The 24,223-nt window shown below is 41.9% G+C and overlaps 1 protein-coding gene across 4 annotated transcripts in view; it reads left to right on the top strand.

Annotated features, from left to right (window-relative positions):
* Nucleotides 1-23,274, top strand: part of DHTKD1 (dehydrogenase E1 and transketolase domain containing 1) — a 124,532-nt gene extending 101,258 nt beyond the window's left edge. For all 4 annotated transcript variants that reach the window (XM_073588976.1, XM_073588975.1, XM_073588977.1 and 1 more), the window contains 10 exons: nucleotides 1,256-1,568; nucleotides 1,674-1,758; nucleotides 1,868-2,007; nucleotides 2,424-2,574; nucleotides 4,830-4,936; nucleotides 5,829-5,993; nucleotides 6,653-6,735; nucleotides 10,733-10,902; nucleotides 12,248-12,333; nucleotides 21,947-23,274. In XM_073588976.1, coding sequence (XP_073445077.1) covers nucleotides 1,256-1,568; nucleotides 1,674-1,758; nucleotides 1,868-2,007; nucleotides 2,424-2,574; nucleotides 4,830-4,936; nucleotides 5,829-5,993; nucleotides 6,653-6,735; nucleotides 10,733-10,902; nucleotides 12,248-12,333; nucleotides 21,947-22,048 — 1,402 coding nt within the window. In that variant the 3' untranslated portion in view covers nucleotides 22,049-23,274. The remainder of the gene's footprint in view (nucleotides 1-1,255; nucleotides 1,569-1,673; nucleotides 1,759-1,867; nucleotides 2,008-2,423; nucleotides 2,575-4,829; nucleotides 4,937-5,828; nucleotides 5,994-6,652; nucleotides 6,736-10,732; nucleotides 10,903-12,247; nucleotides 12,334-21,946) is intronic.
* Nucleotides 23,275-24,223: the final 949 nt, after the last annotated feature.

Below are 24,223 nucleotides of genomic sequence, written 5' to 3'. Positions count from 1 at the left end.
AAGCCACTCCTTCATTGCCCTGGCAGTGTGCTTTGGATCATTGTCATGTTGAAAGACCCAGCCACGTTTCATCTTCAATGCCCTTGCTGATGGAAGGAGGTTTGCACTCAAAATCTCACGATACATGGCCCCATTCATTCTTTCATGTACCCGGATCAGTCGTCCTGGCCCCTTTGCAGTGAAACAGCCCCAAAGCATGATGTTTCCACCACCATGCTTTACAGTAGGTATGGTGTTTGATGGATGCAACTCAGTATTCTTTTTCCTCCAAACACGACAAGTTGTGTTTCTACCAAACAGTTCCAGTTTGGTTTCATCAGACCATAGGACATTCTCCCAAAACTCCTCTGGATCATCCAAATGCTCTCTAGCAAACTTCAGACGGGCCCGGACATGTACAGGCTTAAGCAGTGGGACACGTCTGGCACTGCAGGATCTGAGTCCATGGTGGCGTAGTGTGTTACTTATGGTAGGCCTTGTTACATTGGTCCCAGCTCTCTGCAGTTCATTCACTAGGTCTCCCCGCGTGGTTCTGGGATTTTTGTTCACCGTTCTTGTGATCATTCTGACCCCACGGGGTGGGATTTTGCGTGGAGCACCAGATCGAGGGAGATTATCAGTGGTCTTGTATGTCTTCCATTTTCTAATTATTGCTCCCACAGTTGATTTCTTCACTCCAAGCTGGTTGGCTATTGCAGATTCAGTCTTCCCAGCCTGGTGCAGGGCTACAATTTTGTTTCTGGTGTCCTTTGACAGCTCTTTGGTCTTCACCATAGTGGAGTTTGGAGTCAGACTGTTTGAGGGTGTGCACAGGTGTCTTTTTATACTGATAACAAGTTTAAACAGGTGCCATTACTACAGGTAATGAGTGGAGGAAAGAGGAGACTCTTAAAGAAGAAGTTACAGGTCTGTGAGAGCCAGAAATCTTGATTGCTTGTTTCTGACCAAATACTTATTTTCCACCATAATATGCAAATAAAATGAAAAAAAAAACAGACAATGTGATTTTCTGGATTTTTTTTTCTCAGTTTGTCTCCCATAGTTGAGGTCTACCTATGATGTAAATTACAGACGCCTCTCATCTTTTTAAGTAGTGTAACTTGCACTATTGCTGACTGACTAAATACTTTTTTTCCCCACTGTGTGTGTGTGTGTATATATATATATATATATATATATATATATATATATATATATATATATATGTTCATTATGTTAGTTACATTACAGATGTTATAATATTTTTTTTTTGCAGGTCGCGAAAAAGCATTCCAGATGTATACGCTGACAATTTAATATCTGTTGGACTGTTAACTACAGAAGAAGTTGGAGATATAAAGACAACTTTTTACACCAAATTAAGTGACCATCTCAACAACATGACTTTATACACACCACCACCAACTAACCTTCAGGCTAATTGGAGCGAGATGGTTGAACCAAGTGATCGGATAACAACATGGGACACTGGCGTTCCTGCTAATTTACTCCAATTTATCGGAGCCAAATCTGTAGAAGTTCCTGAGGAAATTCAGATGCACAGCCATCTTCTAAAGATGCATGCACAGGTTGGGTCTAAAGACATTCCCTCATTTATATATTTGTGGGATCCAACCTATTTATCAGTTTTAGTAAATGAGAATGAATGTAATTTTAAGTATATCTATATTTAGTCTAGAATACAGAAGCTCCAGGAAGGAACAAAGTTAGACTGGGCTACTGCTGAAGCCTTGGCCTTTGGCTCTTTGCTTTGTCAAGGTAAGGTATCTCTTCTAAACTAATAACTTCCATAAAAAAAAAAAATTTTCATCATGTATATTTGAATTTTTGTTGGGCATATATGACTCTTTTCTTTCCATTTTTAAAGGGTTTCATGTTCGACTAAGTGGACAAGATGTAGGACGAGGAACCTTCAGTCAAAGACATGCCATGGTGGTTTGTCAAGAGACTAATGACACTTATATTCCGCTGAACAATATAACATCAGACCAAAAAGGCTTTTTGGAGGTCTGTTTCCCTAATACCATAAATAATGCACTACTATATTCCATATTATATTAACATTGGCATCATGACTTTTATTTATGACCATTATTATATAAACCTTGGCAGCTCCATTGTGTTACAGATCCAGAAAAATCCAATTGTAAAAAAATCCAATTATACTGGTTGGATCAAGCTTGTTTTGTTTTGAGAAAAGACTAAACTTTTCCAGCAATTAGAGAGCAACAAAAACCTCCTAGTCCAGATTCCAACATGTAAATCATTTTGTCTTTTACTTCATCCAGTTATTGCTTTTGAACATTCAGTTGCTGCTCACTGGGAACACTGTCTGTTTTAACAAGAAAAGGCTGCATTCTATAATTCCGCAGGGCCTTTTTTTATTTACTATAGCTATACTTTTTTCCCCCCTCTAACTACAGGTAAGCAATAGTGCGTTATCGGAGGAAGCTGTCCTTGGATTCGAATACGGCATGAGTATAGAAAGTCCCAAGCTGCTGCCAATTTGGGAGGCACAGTTTGGAGATTTTTTCAATGGAGCACAGATAATATTTGACACCTTCATTTCTGGAGGTAGGATAGTATTAAATAACTTTTAAAGTAAAAAAGACTGCATGAGAATAAACCCATCAAAGTGACTACATGAATAAAGTTATGCATCATTTTTTTTTCTTACCCTGAATCAGATGTATATGATATTTCTTTTTATAAAGTTTAATGCTGGTAGCAAAGTAAATTGAAAACTGAATGTAATCACTTTTCATTATCTTTAGTCACTGTGTTTACCAAGTTGTTTTGTATGCCATGATTGCCTAATCAACAGTGATGAGCGAAGGTGCTTGGATATCCTCTTATCCTAGCATGCTCGGGTGTTATCCGAGTATCTTGGGAGTGCGCATATATTATGTTCGAGTCTCTGTGGCTGCATGGTTTGTGGCTGTTGGATAGCCTCAACACGTGGGGATTGCTTGTTACTCACTCCCCACATGTGTTGAGGCTGCCTATACGAGTACTCCCAGATGATTGGATAAGATGTTATCTGGGCAAATTTGCTCATCACTACTTGTCAGCCATTTGATTTGGCCTTTATTAACACTGTAGAATGGATATCGTTCAGGTAAGATGTCAGATATCTCAGTTTTTCATGTATCTCTGTCATGTATCTGCAGATGTTATATTAATGGGGTTTTTGTGCTTTTGACCTGTCAGTAGATCACGTATTCAGGTCTGTGAGCAGCCCCTCTCACCCTCCATTTGTGATCTGAATGGCTTTGGTAATAATTAATGGTCAGTAGACAAACTCTGGATTACCAAACATAATTCTTTTTTGGCAAATGTGTCATGAAATTGGTATTCAAAGCACCACTCCAGCATTCTTATTATTCCAGTGCTGGAGTGGTACTACGAAGCAAAGTTCTCTGACCCTAGCCTGACCAGCCACCATCTTCAGCTCTTCCCAAATTGTGACCGGAGGTCAGAAGGTAACGGTCACGAGCTCTCTGGCCTCGTTTTGGCTCTCAAAGACTTGCATTGAGTTGTGACTTTCGGATCATTACAGCAAATGATTCCCAAGTCAGCATGGATTTGTAACTAATAAGTCATGTCAGACTAACTTAATTTCCTTCTATGATGGAATCACTGATTGGGTGGATCAGGGAAATGCTGTAGATATAGTATATCTTGACTTCAGGAAAGCATTTGACAAAGTATCTCACACAATCCTTATTGAAAAAATGACTAAGTATGGAATGGACAAGGCAACTGTTAGGTGGATTCATAACTGGCTTAGTGATCGGACCCAAAGAGTGGTCGTAAATGGCTGCACATCCAGTTGGAAGAATGTCTCAAGTGGGGTACCACAGGGCTCAGTCCTGGGCCCTGTATTGTTCAACATCTTTAGCAATGATTTAGACGAAGGAATTGAGGGTAAACTGATTAACTTTGCTGATGACACAAAGCTAGGATGGATAATACTAGAGAAGAGAGAGAGAGGATTCAAAAAGATATAAATAAACTGGAGCAGTAGGTAGCAAGAGACTTAATAGCTGTCTACAAACATCTGAAGGGCTGTCACATTGTAGAAGGATCATCTTTATTCTCATTTGCACAAGGAAAGACTAGAAGCAATGGGATGAAACTGAATGGGAGGAGACACAGATTAGATATTAGAAAAAACTTTTTGACAGAGTGATCAATGAGTGGAACAGGCTGCCACGAGAATTGGTGAGTTCGCCTTCAATGGAAGTCTTCAAACAGAGGCTGGACAGACATCTGTCTGGCATGATTTAGCGAATCCTGCTTTGAGCAGGGGGTTGGACCAGATGGCCCAGGAGGTCCCTTCCAACTCTACGATTCTATGGTTCAATAAAATATGTTGTGCTTGTACAATTTACCAAACACCCTGTCAGTCATAGGTTGTCAAAGTTAGAGAAATGTATTACTTCAAACTCCAAAAAAGGATTTTGTTTTGAAATTATAAAATGCCAAATCTGCAATTTATCACAAATCTCTTCTTTTGAATACTATATTAGAAGGCTAGTCAGTTTTTCAATCACTGAGTTAGTCATTTTTTAAAAATAAGCACAGCAATGCAAAATGTCAGCTTCCGACGGAAGGATAGAAATTTCTGATTTCTTACCCGTCTCCTGTGGAGATCTCTCATGTCATTGTCCTTTTTTGGACCAGATCTAATGTAAGTATGCTTTAGCAACTACCCCCTTGTACTCTTTCAGGATTTTATGGAAAGATATTTTTGACATTGGCCAAATTCTGCAAAATGTATCACAGGTTCATACTTCATTGCTACATTATTTCTTTTGCCCAAATAGGTGAGGCAAAGTGGCTTTTACAGAGTGGAATTGTGATCCTTCTTCCACACGGCTATGATGGTGCTGGTCCAGAACATTCTTCCTGCCGCATTGAACGCTTTTTACAGGTAGTCCCAAATAGAAAAAGCCAGATTTTATCATTCTGCTAACTTATAAAGCAAATAAAGATCGGCCACTCATAGTGGTTGTCCACTGGATAAATGAGAGATATAGATTTAGTATTAAATCATTAATGCACTTCAGCTTTTCCTTAACCATCTCCAGCCCCACTTTTGTTCCTGTGTTCAGCACCTGACCAGTGTTGTGTGTAAGGAGGAAGGCTGGTTGCTATTTTCAATTACTAAGCTGGCCCCTTTCATTGACTATTCGTTGGCCCCGACAGAAGGGGGCTGGCTTAGCTATTAGAATAAACAGCCATACCCCTTCACACTCCTCTCTGATCACTGAGCACAAGTCTGAAGTCAAATAGCTGGGACCAACAATGAAGGGGGAGGCATTGTTAAAACCTTGCGAACTGAAGCTTATTCGCAAGGGATATGGATTTGTGCATAGAACATATCTCAAAGGAACCTGTTACATAAACGTTACAATACATTTATCATGTATACTCACAATATCTGCTGCCTCCATTTGCCTCCAGCTGCCTTTTCCGCAGACTCTAGATTTCTAGTCCTACTGCATAAAATGACTGCAGTGGTGGAATGGGGAACACAGTGTTATGGTTGATGTACACCTCCATCTCCTTTCCTGTGATCAGGAGGTGAGGTTTAGACTTACCGCTTTGCCGCTTATGTGGCTGAATAGCAATCTTGAATGTAGGACGTCAAGAACGCCAGCAGGGGAGGCAGCAAGAGTCAAACTGAGGGCAGCATGTGGGGTGACTATATGTGAGAAATATATATTCACTTTAAATTACCCCTGGACATTTCTTTCAATTCTTTTTAATTTAGTGTTCCGTAATGCATTAACTCGAAACAATGTTGGTTTTTTTGTATATAGATGTGTGACAGTAAAGAAGAAGGAGTAGACGGTGATACTGTAAACATGTGCGTTGCTCATCCCACAACACCAGCACAATATTTTCATTTGTTACGCCGGCAAATGTTAAGAAATTTCAGAAAACCCCTAATTGTTGCCTCTCCAAAAATGTTACTCAGATATCCGGTAACTATTTCTTTTTCTTTCTCTCTTTGTAATTCTGTAATGCCAAGAATAAAAAACAAAACCATAGTAGTGTCTATTAGTCTCGTCAGTTACATTTTAGATTTCGGGATGCTGGATGTACATGGTAGCATATTTTAACCAGTGTTAAATTGCGTCCTCCACGTTTATATATGTGACTCGCACAAACTGCTGTCCTCAACGAAGAATTATAGACCTTGGCAAACAACTTTGAATTTGGTAATTTTTGGTAGTAAACACATTGCAAGCAATTCTTCAAATGATGGCTTAACTGAGTTTGTATGTTCTCCCCGTGTTTGTGTGGGTTTTTCTCCGGTTTCCTCCCACTTTCCAAAGACATGCTGATAGGGAACTTAGATTGTGAGTCCCATTGGGGACAGTGATGATGTCTGTAAGGCGCTGCGGAATATGATAGAGCTATATAAGCAATTCATAATGATAATAACTGAGGTTTACTATTCTCCATTAATTCAATATTCTCTATAAATATCACTAAAGTTAAAAAAAAAAAAAAAAGTCTGAATTCCAAAAAAGAAAACCTTACATACGTACACAGGCACATATCGAATATCTTTTATTTAAGTTATTTACCATATGAGTTTTGTCTGTTTTTAATTTCTTCTATTTTTTTTTTTTTGCAGGCTGCAGTTTCCAGCTTTGAAGATATGGCATCAGGAAGTACATTTAAACCTGTTCTAGGAGACCTTGCTGCAGACCCCAAAAGGTACATTGATTAATCACACCTCCATTATATAAAATGTGTTATATAAAGGGTCCACTCACCTGGCCATTTGAATGAGGTGTTCAGAGCCTTAATTTTGCACTCATATTGTGTTTCCCCTGTTCTTTTGATATTGCACCAGAGACGTAGATATTTGATCGTTTTTCCACACATTACATGAGAATTTGTGACCAAAAATATGATGTCATGATCCATCGCATGCAATATTTCACACCATGGTTCAAGGGACAAAATGTCCCATGGTATCCATATTGGTCTGTTTTATTTTGACCTGAGGGACTCTGTGATTTCAAAGTCTGGCATGCAGCACATTATTTGTAGTATAACGTATGTGTACCATTGGAATGCATTATAAAGATGTGCAAAAGGAATATGAAAATACAATCAACTATATAATCGTCTTAGGCTACTTTCACACTAGCGGTTTTTTGCGCTGCTCTGCGTGCGCAGTCCAAAAGCATACAAAAAACGCATCAGGCGTTCTCTTCCTTCAAACTACTGTTTAGCCAGAAGGTCCGTGGGCCTCAGTCTTCTGAAAGAACATTTGGAGGGACATATCTCAGATACCGGAATGCCCATCGTTCCCTATGTTCTAGAGTTCAGAGACCGTCTCACCCAGCTAGCTACCTTGGATAAAGAACATCAGCGAATGGCCCAGTCCAGACAAAAAGCCTGGTATGACTGTAATGCCAGGACCCGGGAATTTATGGAAGGACAACAAGCGCTCATGACTACTGCTTCCCCTACCAACAAGCTTCAAGCAGTGTGGGAAGGCCCTTATCAGGTTGTCAAGAAAATTAATGACACTAACTACGTTATTGCCCTGGACTCTAGTGGTCGACGGCAGAAAACCATCCACATTAACATGCTTAAAGAATACCACGACCGATCTCTGCCTGTTCTAGCCGTCTGCCAACCCCCTAGTTAATACCGCCGACGACGAGTGTCTCCCCCCATCTTCTCCATGTCGCCCAAGCGGGAGGATCACTGGAACAAGTGCCCTTGCGCTCCCATTTATCGGATATACAAAAGGACAATATTTTCGCCGTACTAAGGCTGAGAGCTGCTGCTTTCTCCTCAAAACTGGGGAAGACTACTCTCACCTGCCACCATGTGGAAACCCCCGGACAACGCCCCATCCAGCAGGCTGCCTACCGGGTTCCAGAGGCTGTTCAAGGCATGATAAAGGACGAACTGGAGGACATGAAACGACTGGGAGTTGTTCAGCCATCTCACAGTTCTTGGGCCTCTAGTGTCGTCCTGGTCCCCAAGAACGATGGTACAACATGATTTTGTGTGGATTACAGACGATTAAATGATGCCACCAAAAGTGATGCTTACCCCAAGCCCAGGAGTAATGATCTAGTGGATCGTCTGGCCAGTGCCCAATTTGTGACCACGTTAGAATTGAGCAAGGGGTACTGACAGATACCCCTAATGGAAGACGCTCGGGAGCACTCGACCATCATTACTCCATTTGGGCTTTTTGAGTTCCTGGGAATGCCCTTTGAGATGAAAACTGCCCCTGCTACTTTCCAGAGACTGGTAGATCGACTGTTAGAACAATGTCAGGACTTTGCCTGTGCTTACTTGGATGACATTGTCATTTTTGGCACAACCTGGGAGGAACATCTTAAACACTTGGGCATAGTGCTAGACTATATCCTTACTGCAGGACTGACCATTCATCCTGATAAGTGCCAAATAGGGATGGCTGAGGTGCAGTACCTCGGGCATAGAGTAGGGGGTGGGACCCTAAGGCCTGAGCCTGCCAAGGTGGAAGCCATTAGCAACTGTTGTAGACCCCAGACTAAAAAGCAGGTATTTGCATTTTTAGGAACTGCTGGTTACTATCGAAAATTCGTTCCTAATTTCAGCACCTTGGCCAAGCCCCTAACCGACCTGACCCGCAAGAACATGCCTAGGAATGTGACGTGGGTGACTGCATGCGAGGATGCCTTTTCAGCGTTAAAGACCGCCGTCATCACTTCTCCTGTCTTGGCTGCCCCTGATTATAAGCGCAGGTTCATCGTGCAGACAGATGCATCCACTTTTGGGATTGGGGCAGTGCTTAGCCAAGTGAACGCCGCCGGAGAAGAACATCCTGTTGCTTTTGCCAGTCGGAAACTACTGGATTAGGAAATTTGCCTATGCCACTATTGAAAGAGTGCCTTGCCATTGTATGGGCGCTAAAGCAATTGCAGCCATACTTGTATGGCAGAAACTTTACAATTGTTACAGACTACAACCCCCTCACATGGCTGAACCACGTATCTGGGAACAATGGAAGATTGCTGCAGTGGTGCTTGTCCTTACAACCCTACAGCTTCTCCATTCAATACAAGCGGGGAAGCCAATACCAGAACGCCGATGGACTATCTTGACAAGAAGAACCATAGGCTCCCCAGGCCGACCTACCCCTGCCACTGTACAAGGAACTAGAACTATAAACATTTGAGCAATGTGGATTCAAATGAGCAGGCCAGAGGTCTGTGTAGACCTCATGGCGTGCTCACTTATTATGAGGGGGAAGAGTTTGTGATGGTGTGATATGTTATGTGGGTATCATTTTGTGTATATTTATAGTTTACGGATTTCCATAGTGTTCTCTTGTTGCCCTGTATCATTCCTTATATTTCCATATTGTCTAGAGTCTCAATTACCTTCCAAAAGTCTGATAATTGAATTAGCTCACTTACTGTCTGCAGCCTGGCTGTATCTATGCCGCTTGATGAACCCCCCTGTAGTGCCTTAATCCCCAAGGCACCTTTGCCAGGTCTGGGAGGCCTGAAAACCTCCCCAACCTGTCTGACTACCCCGGGACATAAGGAGGGGGCTGGGGAGGACAGGAGCTGTTCAAGTCTGACCTTGTGTGGTGATGATCGTGTGAAGACAGCACATCAGAGAGAAGGGAAAGCATATGGACCCATTTTATCCTCTGTCTGCTGGATTATTGGACCCTCATCTCCTTGGACATTCATCCTGTTATTGAACTGCATTCGTGTTCTGGACTATTGTATCCTCAGTGTGGTGGATTGTTTATGTACCTTTTAGTTTTGCCTAGAATAAAGGTCTTGGGATTGTTCACACTTCCCTCGCTCTGTTTATTGTGTGGTATTGGAGAAGGACCCCTTGACACAACCAATAATGAATAAATGGTAATGGAACTGAATTATTGGCTGAAGTGCACGCTATCATCTATACAAAGCAGGAGTGTAAATAGAGCTATAAGGTCATCTTTTTATCCAGTCTTGTAATGAGGTCACAAGTGCTCTTGCTCTCCCTTCTAAACTCTTCTCCTTGCGCTTACTTAGTCTTTATTGACTACTCCAGCATTGTTTACTCCTTTTAAAACCGTTCATACCAAGTTGGTAAGTTATCCATAGGATAGGGAATACATTGATGATTTTCCAGTACACTATATGGTAAAATGGTGTCATTCAAAAGTACAACTTGTCATGCAAAAAAGCAGTCAGAAGTCTATGTGGACACAAGCTAAAAAAGTTATGACTCTGGGAAGAAGATGAGGAAAAACAAAAACGCAAAAATGGAAATCAGGGATAATTTGCTGAAGTCTTTTTTATGCACAATGGAATGTGCTACATCCTTGTGTTGTCATTGTCCCAGGATGCCACCTTGTATGAGCAGACTTCAGAAGTGACTCAAGATCAAGAACATGGAGTGGGGCAGGATTACTGAGAACCGCCGGAGCACTGCCCAGGTTCACGTCCACAGACTGCCTTTTAAGTTAATTAGTATATATAACAGTACAATTTCTCACCTATCAGACGACTTTGAAAGGCCCTGAAGTATGGTTATACATTTTCTATTACTATCTACTATATCCAGACAATGGGCCAAATGTTATGAAGATAAAACTTATTTGACCCAACTTAAAATTATTTTTATAAAATAAAATTTTGGCTTCTATAAAGTTTCATGAATACATCACTGCTGCTTGTCTTTTCACTCCCTTCAGCGTTAACACGGTAATTTTCTGTTCTGGGAAACACTACTATGCTTTAGCTAAACATAAAGAAACACTGGGAGAACAAGGACACAAATATGCCATTATTAGGATAGAAGAATTATGTCCATTTCCATTAGAATCTCTCCAGCATGAAATGGGCAAGTATCCAAAGGCTAAAGGTGAGTTCAAGTTCTGTTTCTCTAAAAGTTCATATCTCTGGTTAATGCATGTAACAAAACCTCCTTTAGGATCCTATATCATATATGCTACAATAAAGATCTGTTTTTCGTTTTTTTTTTTATTTGTTCTGAAGGAGGACTTTGCATAAAACAAGTGAAAAGTGTAATTATTAATATTAACAATCCAGAAATGTTGGTATTATAATACATTTTGATTAAAAAAAATAAAATTTTGTATTTGCAGCTAAAACCACAATTACCTTATTTTTCAGACTATAAGATGCATTACAATTTTTCAGAAGACAAATAGGGAAAAAAATTAATGCGTCAAATGAGGTCAGTCTTAGAGTCCGAATTCAGTTACTGGGGGTAGCGTGTGATCGGGCGCACTGGTGGAGCTGGGTCAAAGGAGGTGTTCGGTGGTCTGGCGATGATCTGACTCATCCCAGGCTGGTGCGACAGATTCAGTGGTGTGAGGGCTCTGCCATTTTGTCAGAGCCCGGTACCCCCGCCCATCCATTGCTATAATGCTGTGGTCTCCAGGAAAATGGTCGCCGGAGGTGACGCATGTGCAGAATGAGATCTCTGCACGGAGACCTCGTCTCCCAAGATCTCAATCTACACATGCGCCTCCTCCGGTGGTCATTTTCCTGGAGGCTAGCGCATTATAGCAATGGAAGTGCAGGGGCTCCGGGCTTTCACAATATGTCGGTGCAGCACCCGCACCACCGAGCATCTGAGAAACTCGTGCCTCAATACCCGGCACTGCCGCTGGCACTCGGGACCGGAGTGTGCGGCTGCATGTATTTCTATGCAGCTAAACGCTCCGGTCTGAACTGCCAGTGGCAGTGCCGGGTATTGAGGCGAGAGTCTTGCACAAGTTTCTCGCATTGCAGTTGCAAGTGGGACACCGGCCTAAGACGAACCCCCATTTACCTCCAAATTTTTTGGGGAAAAAAGTGCATCTTATAGTCCGAAAAATACGGTACTTACACATACAAAATTTAATGTGACATTTTTAGTTTTGCCCCTGTAGACAATTGTGGTTAAGTTGTTAATATGAATGTAGAGCAAATTATTAACTCTTATGTTTATATATTGTGGGATGTTTTGGATACCCTGAGCCATATCTCACCATGCTAAAGTTGTGTGCTGAAAATTTTCAGGAGTATTTTATGATTCTTAATATATTCAAATGGAATACTTTTCTTAAAAGGAAAGTGAAAGTTGAAATGAAGTGTGTCTACAATTAATTGATTTTTACCATAATCAATGCTGTGGTTTAGCTACAATAAATAGAAAAAGTTCTATTAAAAGTCAGTTACTCATACTCTTCTTTTTAAAGACTTCATTTGGAGCCAAGAAGAGCCACAAAATATGGGTGCTTGGTCTTTTGTTGCACCTAGGTGTGAGAAACAGTTGGGGCGAAAGGTAAGATTTCTATATAATGTTTATATAGTTTAACATTATATAGAACATGTTAGTTAACCCTTAACATTTCTTGAATTGCCTTGAAATATGCGGTCTGCGATAATTCAATACTATCGTGCCATCCAGTAAAAGGTAATCTGTCAATAGGCTCAACAATCCTAAGCTGTTTGTATGGGCATTCAGATCCTAGAAAAGTTGAATAAAATGATACCTTGATATCTATGATCCAATGTCTTATTCCAGAGTAATCTATTTTTCTAAGATGCAAATAAACTATTAATATATATGAGCCGGACACTCTTCTCCCTGAGAATCTGTCCCCAGAGCTTACTCTAAATGCGAGGGTGCATTAGCAGAGTGAGACCTGTAATGATTGACCCTTTGCTCTCGTAATCACAAGCAGCCCTGCAGTGAGATCAGAACTAACACAGTACAGCAGTGCTCGCTTAGTACATCAGAAGTGAACTTTGTCTGATTACAAATATTTGTAGCAGCACTTGTCCTCTCATGGTGCTACTAGTTCAGCTGCAGAGCTGTGCCTGATCATAACCAACAGACTTGAACCTTTTCTAATTACAAACACAACAAGCACATTTGCAGTTGTCTTTTCAGGAATCCCAGCTCTGCTGCACTTGCCTTTCACTCACACAAGCTGCCTGTGAGATGGAAGCTGAAGCACTGTGAGAGGACACCTGCTGCTGCAAATGTTGTTGCAATGAGACAAAATTAACTTCTGCTGTACTGTTAGTCTTGATCTCACTGCAGAGCTGTATGTAATTTATGACAAGTGTCAGTCATTACATGTCTCACATTTGTAATGGCCTGTTTCATGCAATATAAACTCAGGAGGCATATTCTCATACAGGTAAATGTCCTGCCCATAAATCTTAACATGTCATTTACATATAAGAAAAATATGGATTTCTCTGCAACGAGATACATGATCGCAAATATCGAGGTATCATTTTGTTCAACTTTTTGTGACCTACATGCCCATATATGTAACTAACAAAGTAAAGCTGCACTCTGAAACGCTATAGTATTTATGAAATTGGAATTGCATTACTGCTAAAGAGAAGTAAAAAATGAAGGTACTTGGTTCAAAAATTGTCCAATTCATGTGAGCCCAGCTAGCGACAAGGTGTACTCCTTTGTTGGAACCCTGACCAAACATGATACCTCTCACAAGCGAAAAGCCTACAATTATATGGGCAACAACAAGCAAAAAGGCAGCAACACTTACCTGCCCAGGTCTAGAACAAATGCACTGCAGGGTGCAGCCAGCCCATATAGCAAGATGTCAGCAACACAGGTGCAAAATACCAGATTAACAGCCACTCTCCACATACCCATTCCTGGAGGGGGTGACTGCCCAGTATACAATTGCACAAAGAAGGTCTGCATAGGGTACCGTTCACACAAAGGGAATGCATGGTGTCTGGTTTACAGCCTATTAGTAACGCCCCTACTATTCGATTAGGCGGGCTGGCCAGCACCCTCTCATTGCATCCCAGTGTGAACACCCCTCATACGAGACCAAATGTGTCTGGGCTCGGCTGCACCCCGAATCATGTAGTGCAAAAAATTTTTTACCAATTAGTGAGGTATTAGCTGATATTTTGGCCAAAATACTTGAGCCCGTAAACTGCGCCAAAGTTCCTCACGCTTACGGGTCCCTACACTAAACTAAATAGCAAAGCCATTGAAGAAGAAGACTCAGGTCTTCAAAATTTCATATATAACAACAAGCAAAAAGGCAGCAACACTTACCTGCCCAGGTCTAGAACAAATGCACTGCAGGGTGCAGCCAGCCCATATAGCAAGATGTCAGCAACACAGGTGCAAAATACCAGATTAACAGCCACTCTCCACATACCCATTCCTGGAGGGGGTGACTGCCCAGTATACAATTGCACAAAGAAGGTCCGCATAGGGTACCGTTCACACAAAGGGAATGCATGGTGTCTGGTTTACAGCCTATTAGTAACGCCCCTACTATTCGATTAGGCGGGCTGGCCAGCACCCTCTCATTGCATCCCAGTGTGAACACCCCTCATACGAGACCAAATGTGTCTGGGCTCGGCTGCACCCCGAATCATGTAGTGCAAAAAATTTTTTACCAATTAGTGAGGTATTAGCTGATATTTTGGCCAAAATACTTGAGCCCGTAAACTGCGCCAAAGTTCCTCACGCTTACGGGTCCCTACACTAAACTAAATAGCAAAGCCATTGAAGAAGAAGACTCAGGTCTTCAAAATTTCATATATAACAACAAGCAAAAAGGCAGCAACACTTACCTGCCCAGGTCTAGAACAAATGCACTGCAGGGTGCAGCCAGCCCATATAGCAAGATGTCAGCAACACAGGTGCAAAATACCAGATTAACAGCCACTCTCCACATACCCATTCCTGGAGGGGGTGACTGCCCAGTATACAATTGCACAAAGAAGGTCCGCATAGGGTACCGTTCACACAAAGGGAATGCATGGTGTCTGGTTTACAGCCTATTAGTAACGCCCCTACTATTCGATTAGGCGGGCTGGCCAGCACCCTCTCATTGCATCCCAGTGTGAACACCCCTCATACGAGACCAAATGTGTCTGGGCTCGGCTGCACCCCGAATCATGTAGTGCAAAAAATTTTTTACCAATTAGTGAGGTATTAGCTGATATTTTGGCCAAAATACTTGAGCCCGTAAACTGCGCCAAAGTTCCTCACGCTTACGGGTCCCTACACTAAACTAAATAGCAAAGCCATTGAAGAAGAAGACTCAGGTCTTCAAAATTTCATATATAACAACAAGCAAAAAGGCAGCAACACTTACCTGCCCAGGTCTAGAACAAATGCACTGCAGGGTGCAGCCAGCCCATATAGCAAGATGTCAGCAACACAGGTGCAAAATACCAGATTAACAGCCACTCTCCACATACCCATTCCTGGAGGGGGTGACTGCCCAGTATACAATTGCACAAAGAAGGTCCGCATAGGGTACCGTTCACACAAAGGGAATGCATGGTGTCTGGTTTACAGCCTATTAGTAACGCCCCTACTATTCGATTAGGCGGGCTGGCCAGCACCCTCTCATTGCATCCCAGTGTGAACACCCCTCATACGAGACCAAATGTGTCTGGGCTCGGCTGCACCCCGAATCATGTAGTGCAAAAAATTTTTTACCAATTAGTGAGGTATTAGCTGATATTTTGGCCAAAATACTTGAGCCCGTAAACTGCGCCAAAGTTCCTCACGCTTACGGGTCCCTACACTAAACTAAATAGCAAAGCCATTGAAGAAGAAGACTCAGGTCTTCAAAATTTCATATATAACAACAAGCAAAAAGGCAGCAACACTTACCTGCCCAGGTCTAGAACAAATGCACTGCAGGGTGCAGCCAGCCCATATAGCAAGATGTCAGCAACACAGGTGCAAAATACCAGATTAACAGCCACTCTCCACATACCCATTCCTGGAGGGGGTGACTGCCCAGTATACAATTGCACAAAGAAGGTCCGCATAGGGTACCGTTCACACAAAGGGAATGCATGGTGTCTGGTTTACAGCCTATTAGTAACGCCCCTACTATTCGATTAGGCGGGCTGGCCAGCACCCTCTCATTGCATCCCAGTGTGAACACCCCTCATACGAGACCAAATGTGTCTGGGCTCGGCTGCACTCCGAATCATGTAGTGCAAAAAATTTTTTACCAATTAGTGAGGTATTAGCTGATATTTTGGCCAAAATACTTGAGCCCGTAAACTGCGCCAAAGTTCCTCACGCTTACGGGTCCCTACACTAAACTAAATAGCAAAGCCATTGAAGAAGAAGACTCAGGTCTTCAAAATTTCATATATAACAACAAGCAAAAAGGCATATATGAAATTTTGAAGACCTGAGTCTTCTTCTTCAATGGCTTTGCTATTTAGTTTAGTGTAGGGACCCGTAAGCGTGAGGAACTTTGGCGCAGTTTACGGGCTCAAGTATTTTGGCCAAAATATCAGCTAATACCTCACTAATTGGTAAAAAATTTTTTGCACTACATGATTCGGGGTGCAGCCGAGCCCAGACACATTTGGTCTCGTATGAGGGGTGTTCACACTGGGATGCAATGAGAGGGTGCTGGCCAGCCCGCCTAATCGAATAGTAGGGGCGTTACTAATAGGCTGTAAACCAGACACCATGCATTCCCTTTGTGTGAACGGTACCCTATGCGGACCTTCTTTGTGCAATTGTATACTGGGCAGTCACCCCCTCCAGGAATGGGTATGTGGAGAGTGGCTGTTAATCTGGTATTTTGCACCTGTGTTGCTGACATCTTGCTATATGGGCTGGCTGCACCCTGCAGTGCATTTGTTCTAGACCTGGGCAGGTAAGTGTTGCTGCCTTTTTGCTTGTTGTTATATATGAAATTTTGAAGACCTGAGTCGTCTTCTTCAATGGCTTTGCTATTTAGTTTAGTGTAGGGACCCGTAAGCGTGAGGAACTTTGGCGCAGTTTACGGGCTCAAGTATTTTGGCCAAAATATCAGCTAATACCTCACTAATTGGTAAAAAATTTTTTGCACTACATGATTCGGGGTGCAGCCGAGCCCAGACACATTTGGTCTCGTATGAGGGGTGTTCACACTGGGATGCAATGAGAGGGTGCTGGCCAGCCCGCCTAATCGAATAGTAGGGGCGTTACTAATAGGCTGTAAACCAGACACCATGCATTCCCTTTGTGTGAACGGTACCCTATGCGGACCTTCTTTGTGCAATTGTATACTGGGCAGTCACCCCCTCCAGGAATGGGTATGTGGAGAGTGGCTGTTAATCTGGTATTTTGCACCTGTGTTGCTGACATCTTGCTATATGGGCTGGCTGCACCCTGCAGTGCATTTGTTCTAGACCTGGGCAGGTAAGTGTTGCTGCCTTTTTGCTTGTTGTTATATATGAAATTTTGAAGACCTGAGTCTTCTTCTTCAATGGCTTTGCTATTTAATTATATGGGCAAGTAGGATCAAGCTCTAATTAAAACCACCATAGCCTGATGGGTAAAGTGCTCAGTCAGAAGGCGTGTATTACAAATACAACAAACTGACCATCCATTCCAAACAGACAAATGTGAACAGGTGCAAGCGAAGAGAGACACTGTATGGCTGGGGTCACACTTGCGAGAAACTCTCACGAGTGTCGCATCTCAATACCCGGCGGCACTGCCGCCGGAACTCGGGACCAGAGTGTGCGGCTGCATGTGAGGAGGCACTTGTTTTTGTTTTGTTTTTTATTAATATATTCTTTTAAAGGGAAGGTGCCATCCAAATTTTTTTTTTTTTCTTCAATTGAAAAAATGTAAAGAATTAATGTTTACATTTTCTTAAAAAAATATCATTTGTTTTTAATTTTGTAAAATATGAAAAATAATTTTAAAAAAGTTTGGCATTTCCACTTGTTAACACTAGGGGGAGCAGCTACTGAAATTTGGCACCTAGTGGAACCTAGTGTACAACTAGCTCACATTACTGCCCTGCAGTAATTATGGGCGGAATCTGCTGACATGGGTGTGATGTCACTCCTCTCCTCCCCTTCTGGGTGTTTGCTAAGGGAAAAGAGAGGATGACATCTAGGAACACAGTGAGCTGCCATTTTGATGGGGCCTGCAAAGTTACTGACTGTCTTTGCATGCAAAGTCTGGATCAGAACAGGTCATCAATCAGCAGAAATGTTTCCTGGATTTCTGTGGATCAGACAAGAAGACGGTCCATAAAACACAGCGCTCTATGTACAATCCCTGGCACTGAACAGGGTGCCCCCCATAGACCAGCACACTGCTCTCCTGAAATGCTCTGTGCTGCTGTCACCCTGCTCCTTCCGCCATATATCAGGCCCCTGTCGCCTCGCTTTCACACATCGCCAGGACAGAATCTGAGGAGAGGAATGGGGTCTTCGGTCACCGAGGATGGCAGGCAGCAAGGATTCTGGGAGCAGGGTGACAGCAGCACAGAGTATTTCAGGACAGCAGTGTGCTGGTCTATGGGCGGTACAGAGGGAGATATATGGGGGAGGAGCAGGGTGACAGCACCACAGAAATCCAGGAAACATTTCTGCTGATTGGTGGCCTGTTCTGAACCAGAGTTTGCATGCAAAGTCCCCATTCCCCTCCTCAGATCCTGTCCTGGCGATGTGTGAAAGCGAGGCGACAGGCTCAGTCCGGGGTGACGCTGGGAAGCGGGATGGGGGAAAATGTAGCCATACAGTAACATTAAAAATGAGGCCCCTCTCTTCAGCTGCCTCACCAGCCCTCCACTGACTGCACCTAACTATTACCCCAACCCGTGTGCAGGTGCTCAGCCACAACCACCACAGAATGGGTCCCCTTTTAGAAGATAATACTGCCATAGTGTTTTCACATAATACCGCCATATACTTCACACATAATGCCGCCATATAGATCATACACAATACCACCATGTAGATCACACAAAACCAGCAGAGTGACAGCAGCAGAGTATTTCAGGAGAGCAGTATCACACGGGATAGGATTAGATACACGGCTCAGCAGTCAGTATCACATAGGATAGGATTAGATACACGGCTCAGCAGACTATCACACAGGAGAGGATTAGATACACAGCTCAGCAGACTGTATCACACAGGATAGTATTAGATACACGGCTCAGCAGTCAGTATCACACAGGATAGGATTAGATACACGGATCAGCAGACAGTATCACACAGGATTGGATTAGATACACGGCTCAGCAGTCAGTATCACACAGGATAGGATTAGATACATGGCTCCGCAGTCAGTATCACACAGGATAGGATTAGACACATGGCTCAACAGTCAGTATCACACAGGATAGGATTAGACACACTGCTCAGCAGACAGTATCACACAGGAGAGGATTAGATACACGGCTCAGCAGTCAGTATCACACAGGAGAGGATTAGATACACTGCTCAGCAGTCAGCAGAGGATTATATACACGGCTCAGCAGTCAGTATCACACAGGAGAGGATTAGATACAGGGCTCAGCAGTCAGTATCACACAGGATAGGATTAGATGTCCAGCAGATGGCCAAGTGTTTTGAAAGAGCAGAGAGCAGCTCCTCCAATGTTTTGCAAGTGCAGGGGCAGCAGCTGGTCGGGTGTTTTGGAAAGAGCAGCTCGGTCTCCAGGAGCTCGTCCTGTATCCTCTCCTGCAGCTGGTATGTGCAGAGTGAACATCCAAGCCCTGTTATGCTGGAACAGTACAGCATCCAGGGCTTGCAACAGAGTGTAAATGGAGCTAAAGGGAAAGCACTGGGCTCTAATAAAATGGCGCCTGGCCACACCTACAGCTGTGAATTGAGCTGCCCAGAGGCGTGCCCAGTTCACAGCTGATGCTGCTGCAATGATACAGATAGGGGTTGGGAACCGACTCTTGTCTTATGCCCAGGGACTGCCGTAAATGAGCATGGAAAATGTCGTTCAGCAGCCAGAAAGGTAAGATGGCAGCCCCCAGTGGCTGCATTAATACAGTAAAAAAAAAAAAAACATACACACCACTGAGTCAAGCTTAGGGGACAATATCTTTTTATACTATTTTCTTTTTTACTTTAAATTATGAAAAAACACGGCACCTTCCCTTCTTTTAACATCTCATGGCATCCATGTCACTTTATATCCGATTTAGAAACTAGTTAAAGAAGGACACATCTGTATATAGTTCTTTATAAATAGAATAGAAAATGTAACTAAATTAAAACAGAGAAATCTAGGGTGCTTTTTATAAGTCACAGGTGATGTGGTGAGAGTTGTATTTTTAAAAAAAAAACAAAAAACTATTTCCTATAATACAGCCTAGTTAGAAAACATTGGGTGTAACTCTCCCGAAACTACCAGCAATTTTTACACAATAAGAGCAAGCATCTCTTCTTACTTTCTACAAATAATTTCCTTAATTTGTATGCTTAGAACACAGACAATAATAAAATAAAATCTGTGTATGTGTCCACTCTATTTATTGTCTGTACTGTATTTGTATATGAATAAGGGAAATAGTTTTTACATTGTATGGAATGGTGTTTGCTCTTGTTGTATCGGAACTACTAATTGTTAGAAAAGCTTATTAATTTTGCTTTTCTAACAAATTTCTCTCAGAATTTGAGAAGTCTGGTTTACTTTTCACAATCTGTCCAGTCTGCATTTATGGCTGTTTTAAGGAATGTATTGCCTGCAAATCTTTTCTTTACTAGCCAAATACAGATTCTGATGAATATTAATTTTTCATTTCTAGTCATTACTGGCTGCTTCCAAGCAGAAGTTGCTGAAGAATGGTCAGCTCACTCCTTTCACTCACAATTAAAATAAATTTAAAAAAGATAATAATAATAATCTTTATTTATATAGCGCCAACATATTCCGCAGCGCTTTACAGTTTAACAGTTTCAAAACACAAGTCATAAGTAACAACGCTAACAATACAATAATTAAAGCAAAATAAGACGAAATAAGACGACCCTGCTCGTGAGAGCGTACAATCTACAATGAGGTGAGGGAGATACAGAGTACAGGTGTGTATTTACAATGGTGTATTTACAATGAAGGTCCAGCCATCTTGCAGGAGTGAAGGATGGATGGAGATAGTGAATGGGCTACGCACGCACACTTACACAGAGAATGACTTTGATTAGTGAATGTGATAGGCCGCTCTGAACAGGTGTGTTTTGAGGGAGCGCCTAAAACTATGCAAATTGTGGATAGTCCTGATTTCTTGGGGTAGAGCATTCCAGAGGATAGGAGCAGCACGGGAGAAGTCTTGGAGTCGGGAGTGGGAGGTACGGATTAGTGCAGAGGTTAGTCGAAAGTCGTTTGCAGAGCGCAGCGATCGGCTAGGCAGATAGACAGAAATGAGAGAAGAGATGTAAGGGGGTGCCGCACTGTGGAGAGCTTTGTGGGTGAGAACAAGTACTTTGAATTGGATCCTATAATGAATGGGCAGCCAATGTAAGGACTGGCGAAGAGCGGACGCGTCCGAGTACCGATTACCCAGATGGACGATCCTGGCTGCTGCATTGAGTATGGACTGGAGAGGGGATAGTCGAGTGACGGGGAGGCCAATTAATAGAGCGTTGCAGTAATCCAGGCGAGAGTGGATCAATGCAACAGTGAGGGTTTTTGTTGTTTCCATAGTGAGAAAAGGGCGGATTCTAGAGATGTTCTTTAGGTGTAAGCGGCAAGAGCGGGCAAGGGATTGTATATGGGATGTAAAGGAGAGATTGGTGTCAAACATAACACCCAGACAGCGCGCCTGAGGACTCTCAATCCTGAATATTTTTCTATCCACTGGCTAAAACGGTACAAAGATATGCATCTTTCCTGTATGTACAGCAAGTTATTTTTACATTGCTGAGGATATGTTGATTCTCTTTGGCATTTTTTACCGCTTTTTCATAGAGGATCAAGGCTCAATCCACCTGTAAAAGATATGTTTCGAATACCTAAGGGGGACTGCGGGTTAAGTCATGCTGTGTAATTTGTGCATGGTGAGGTGGGGGGGGCGTTGTCCATCACCTACACACGTGATGTTTTTGGTGATAGTTCTGATCTCTTTAACAACACTAAATGTTATTATGGGTACTTTTTGTCATTCTAGCTACAGCTCGTAAGCAGACCCGCACTTCCTGCACCTGCAGTGGGGATCGGGACTCTACACCGCCAGCAACAAGAAGATATCATTAGAAAAACATTTATATAACTAGGATACGGTACTTTTTACGTGCATTAGTTTTGGACTGTATTGTATTTGTACTTCTCTTTTCAAGAACATTTTAGTATTTGGATGATAGAAGCCAATTCTGCCCTGTAAACCTTCATTCCTCTTGGGACAGGGATCAAAGCACTAATCTACTGTTTACTCTGCTAGGGTTGGTGGAATTTTTACATTTTATGAAGACAGTCAACTAGATTGCAATGACTGCAATATGTTAAAGGGTTGTCTTGTTTTATTGAGGGGGACAAAAAAGGTCAACCTTTTTAGGTCAAGGAATTATAGCATTTACAAATAATGCCAATTTTTAAGATCCAGAATATCCATACCTTATTTAAATACAGCAACTGGGGAAAAAAATCAATTTATTTTTTTGCAGTTTGGTGCAGATTTCTGCTTCACAGTCAATGTGGTATGTGCAAATACGCTTAAACTGCTTGTTCACATGCATTTCTGATGCATATTTTTTTGTGCAGTAAAAAAACTTGCATTTTACAGTAATCTAAAATTTAATTTATACTGTAGATTTATTTTGTGATCTAGGGCAGTTACAAAAATTTGAACATGCTGTTTTGTTTTTTTTTATTTCAATGTTTGTCATCATTGAAATCAAAATGGGTTAGCATAAAATAAAATGGTAATCGTTTTAGCTGATTCTTGCACTGTACCACAGCAGTCAGCCCAAATGTTAGACAGTGATGTCTGTAATTAAGGGCTCATTTAAATAAGCACATTTTTATGTTTGTTTTTTATTATTCCCGAGTGGACAAAATTGGACTTTAATTAGAGGATAGAAGAAAACCTTTAACTCCATATTATCCTCCTTGTTTTACTTATTTTTTTAATCCGAACATGACTGAACCCCTTGTGGGGGTATACTTAATTAAGGACTATTCTTTTTCCTTTTATGATGAATTTGGCAATTTCTGGAGAGTGACAATTATCCGGCTTAAATACATAATAGTAAGGAGTTGTTGTTGTTCAGAATTCACAGTATCTGTTTTCAAGTACAAATTCTTACATTTTTGTATATGATAATGTCTCTACAAAGCAGTTGTAATATAATTAAACTTGATTATTATGTATGTGTTAATTTCACCACCATAATGTTTTGTTATTAATTGTTCTGTTTTTCGAATTTTACCTCTATTATAAAAGAATGTAGGACATAGATTTTTTTAGATATTTATATTAAAAAAAAATCTCTAAGTTCAGCTCGTTCTTGAGTGGTGAGTTCAGAAGAAAAAAGTAAGCAATTAAGCCGCGTACAGTCATACATAGCTGAAAGGTTAAAGTGTAACAGTTTTAATTTTTATTTCATAATATATATATTTATTATACACTTTCCCATTACTGAGATAGGAGATCTGTGTATCTAAGTAAAACAAAATGTCCCACAAAACTGTTCATATCATTTAATATACGGTAGATATCAGGCGACAGCTATTAATCCCTACTTTCTTATGCTTGGATCAATCGAAGAAGCAAGTTTTTTCTAGATGGGGAAAGGAAGACAAGTTGTTGCCAGTTTATCTCACGGAGGCAAGAAAATTGAGCATGTTAGAATCCATTATGCCCGGTCCTGGACTGTCAATAGGAAATAGTGTCGTGACCCAAGTGCACATTGGTTGATCTGCCAATCCTATGAACATTGGCAGTGTCAGCTGTATTTTTTTTTTTTAGAGGTTGTCCCCTTCTGAACAATCTCTTATTAATGGAGAGGGAACAATGAATAAAAAGAAAAAAATTGATATTCACCTCCCAGACTTGCACCATATCTCCATAGTCAGTGCTGCATCCCACGTCGGTCCGGCGTGATCAACATCTGCCAGAGGAATCTCTGCAGCCAGTCAGCTGCTGCTTAGGCCTGTTTCACACATCCGTTTTTCTCCATCAGTCAAAATCCACTGTTTTGCGAAAAAAAACATCCGCCATTTTTCTTGGCGGATCCGTTTTTTTCCCCATTGACTTGTATTAACGGCGGATCTTGACGGATGGTCATCCGTTCGATCCTTTTTTTTACGGATCCGCCAAGATTTTGACGTCCGCTGAGCGAACAGGATGGACAATGAAACGTTTTTTTCCCCGGCCGGATCCACATTTTCTATTGCGCATGCCCGGGAGAAACGCCTGTGTCGGAAATTTAACCCTAAACTCAGTTCT

Source organism: Dendrobates tinctorius, unplaced genomic scaffold (genome assembly GCF_039654945.1).
Source record: "Dendrobates tinctorius isolate UK_male_01 unplaced genomic scaffold, ASM3965494v1 ptg000105l, whole genome shotgun sequence".
Classification (NCBI taxonomy): domain Eukaryota; kingdom Metazoa; phylum Chordata; class Amphibia; order Anura; family Dendrobatidae; genus Dendrobates; species Dendrobates tinctorius.
The sequence above is the reverse complement of the archived record's forward strand: the minus strand, read 5'-3'. Positions and strand labels throughout refer to the sequence as shown.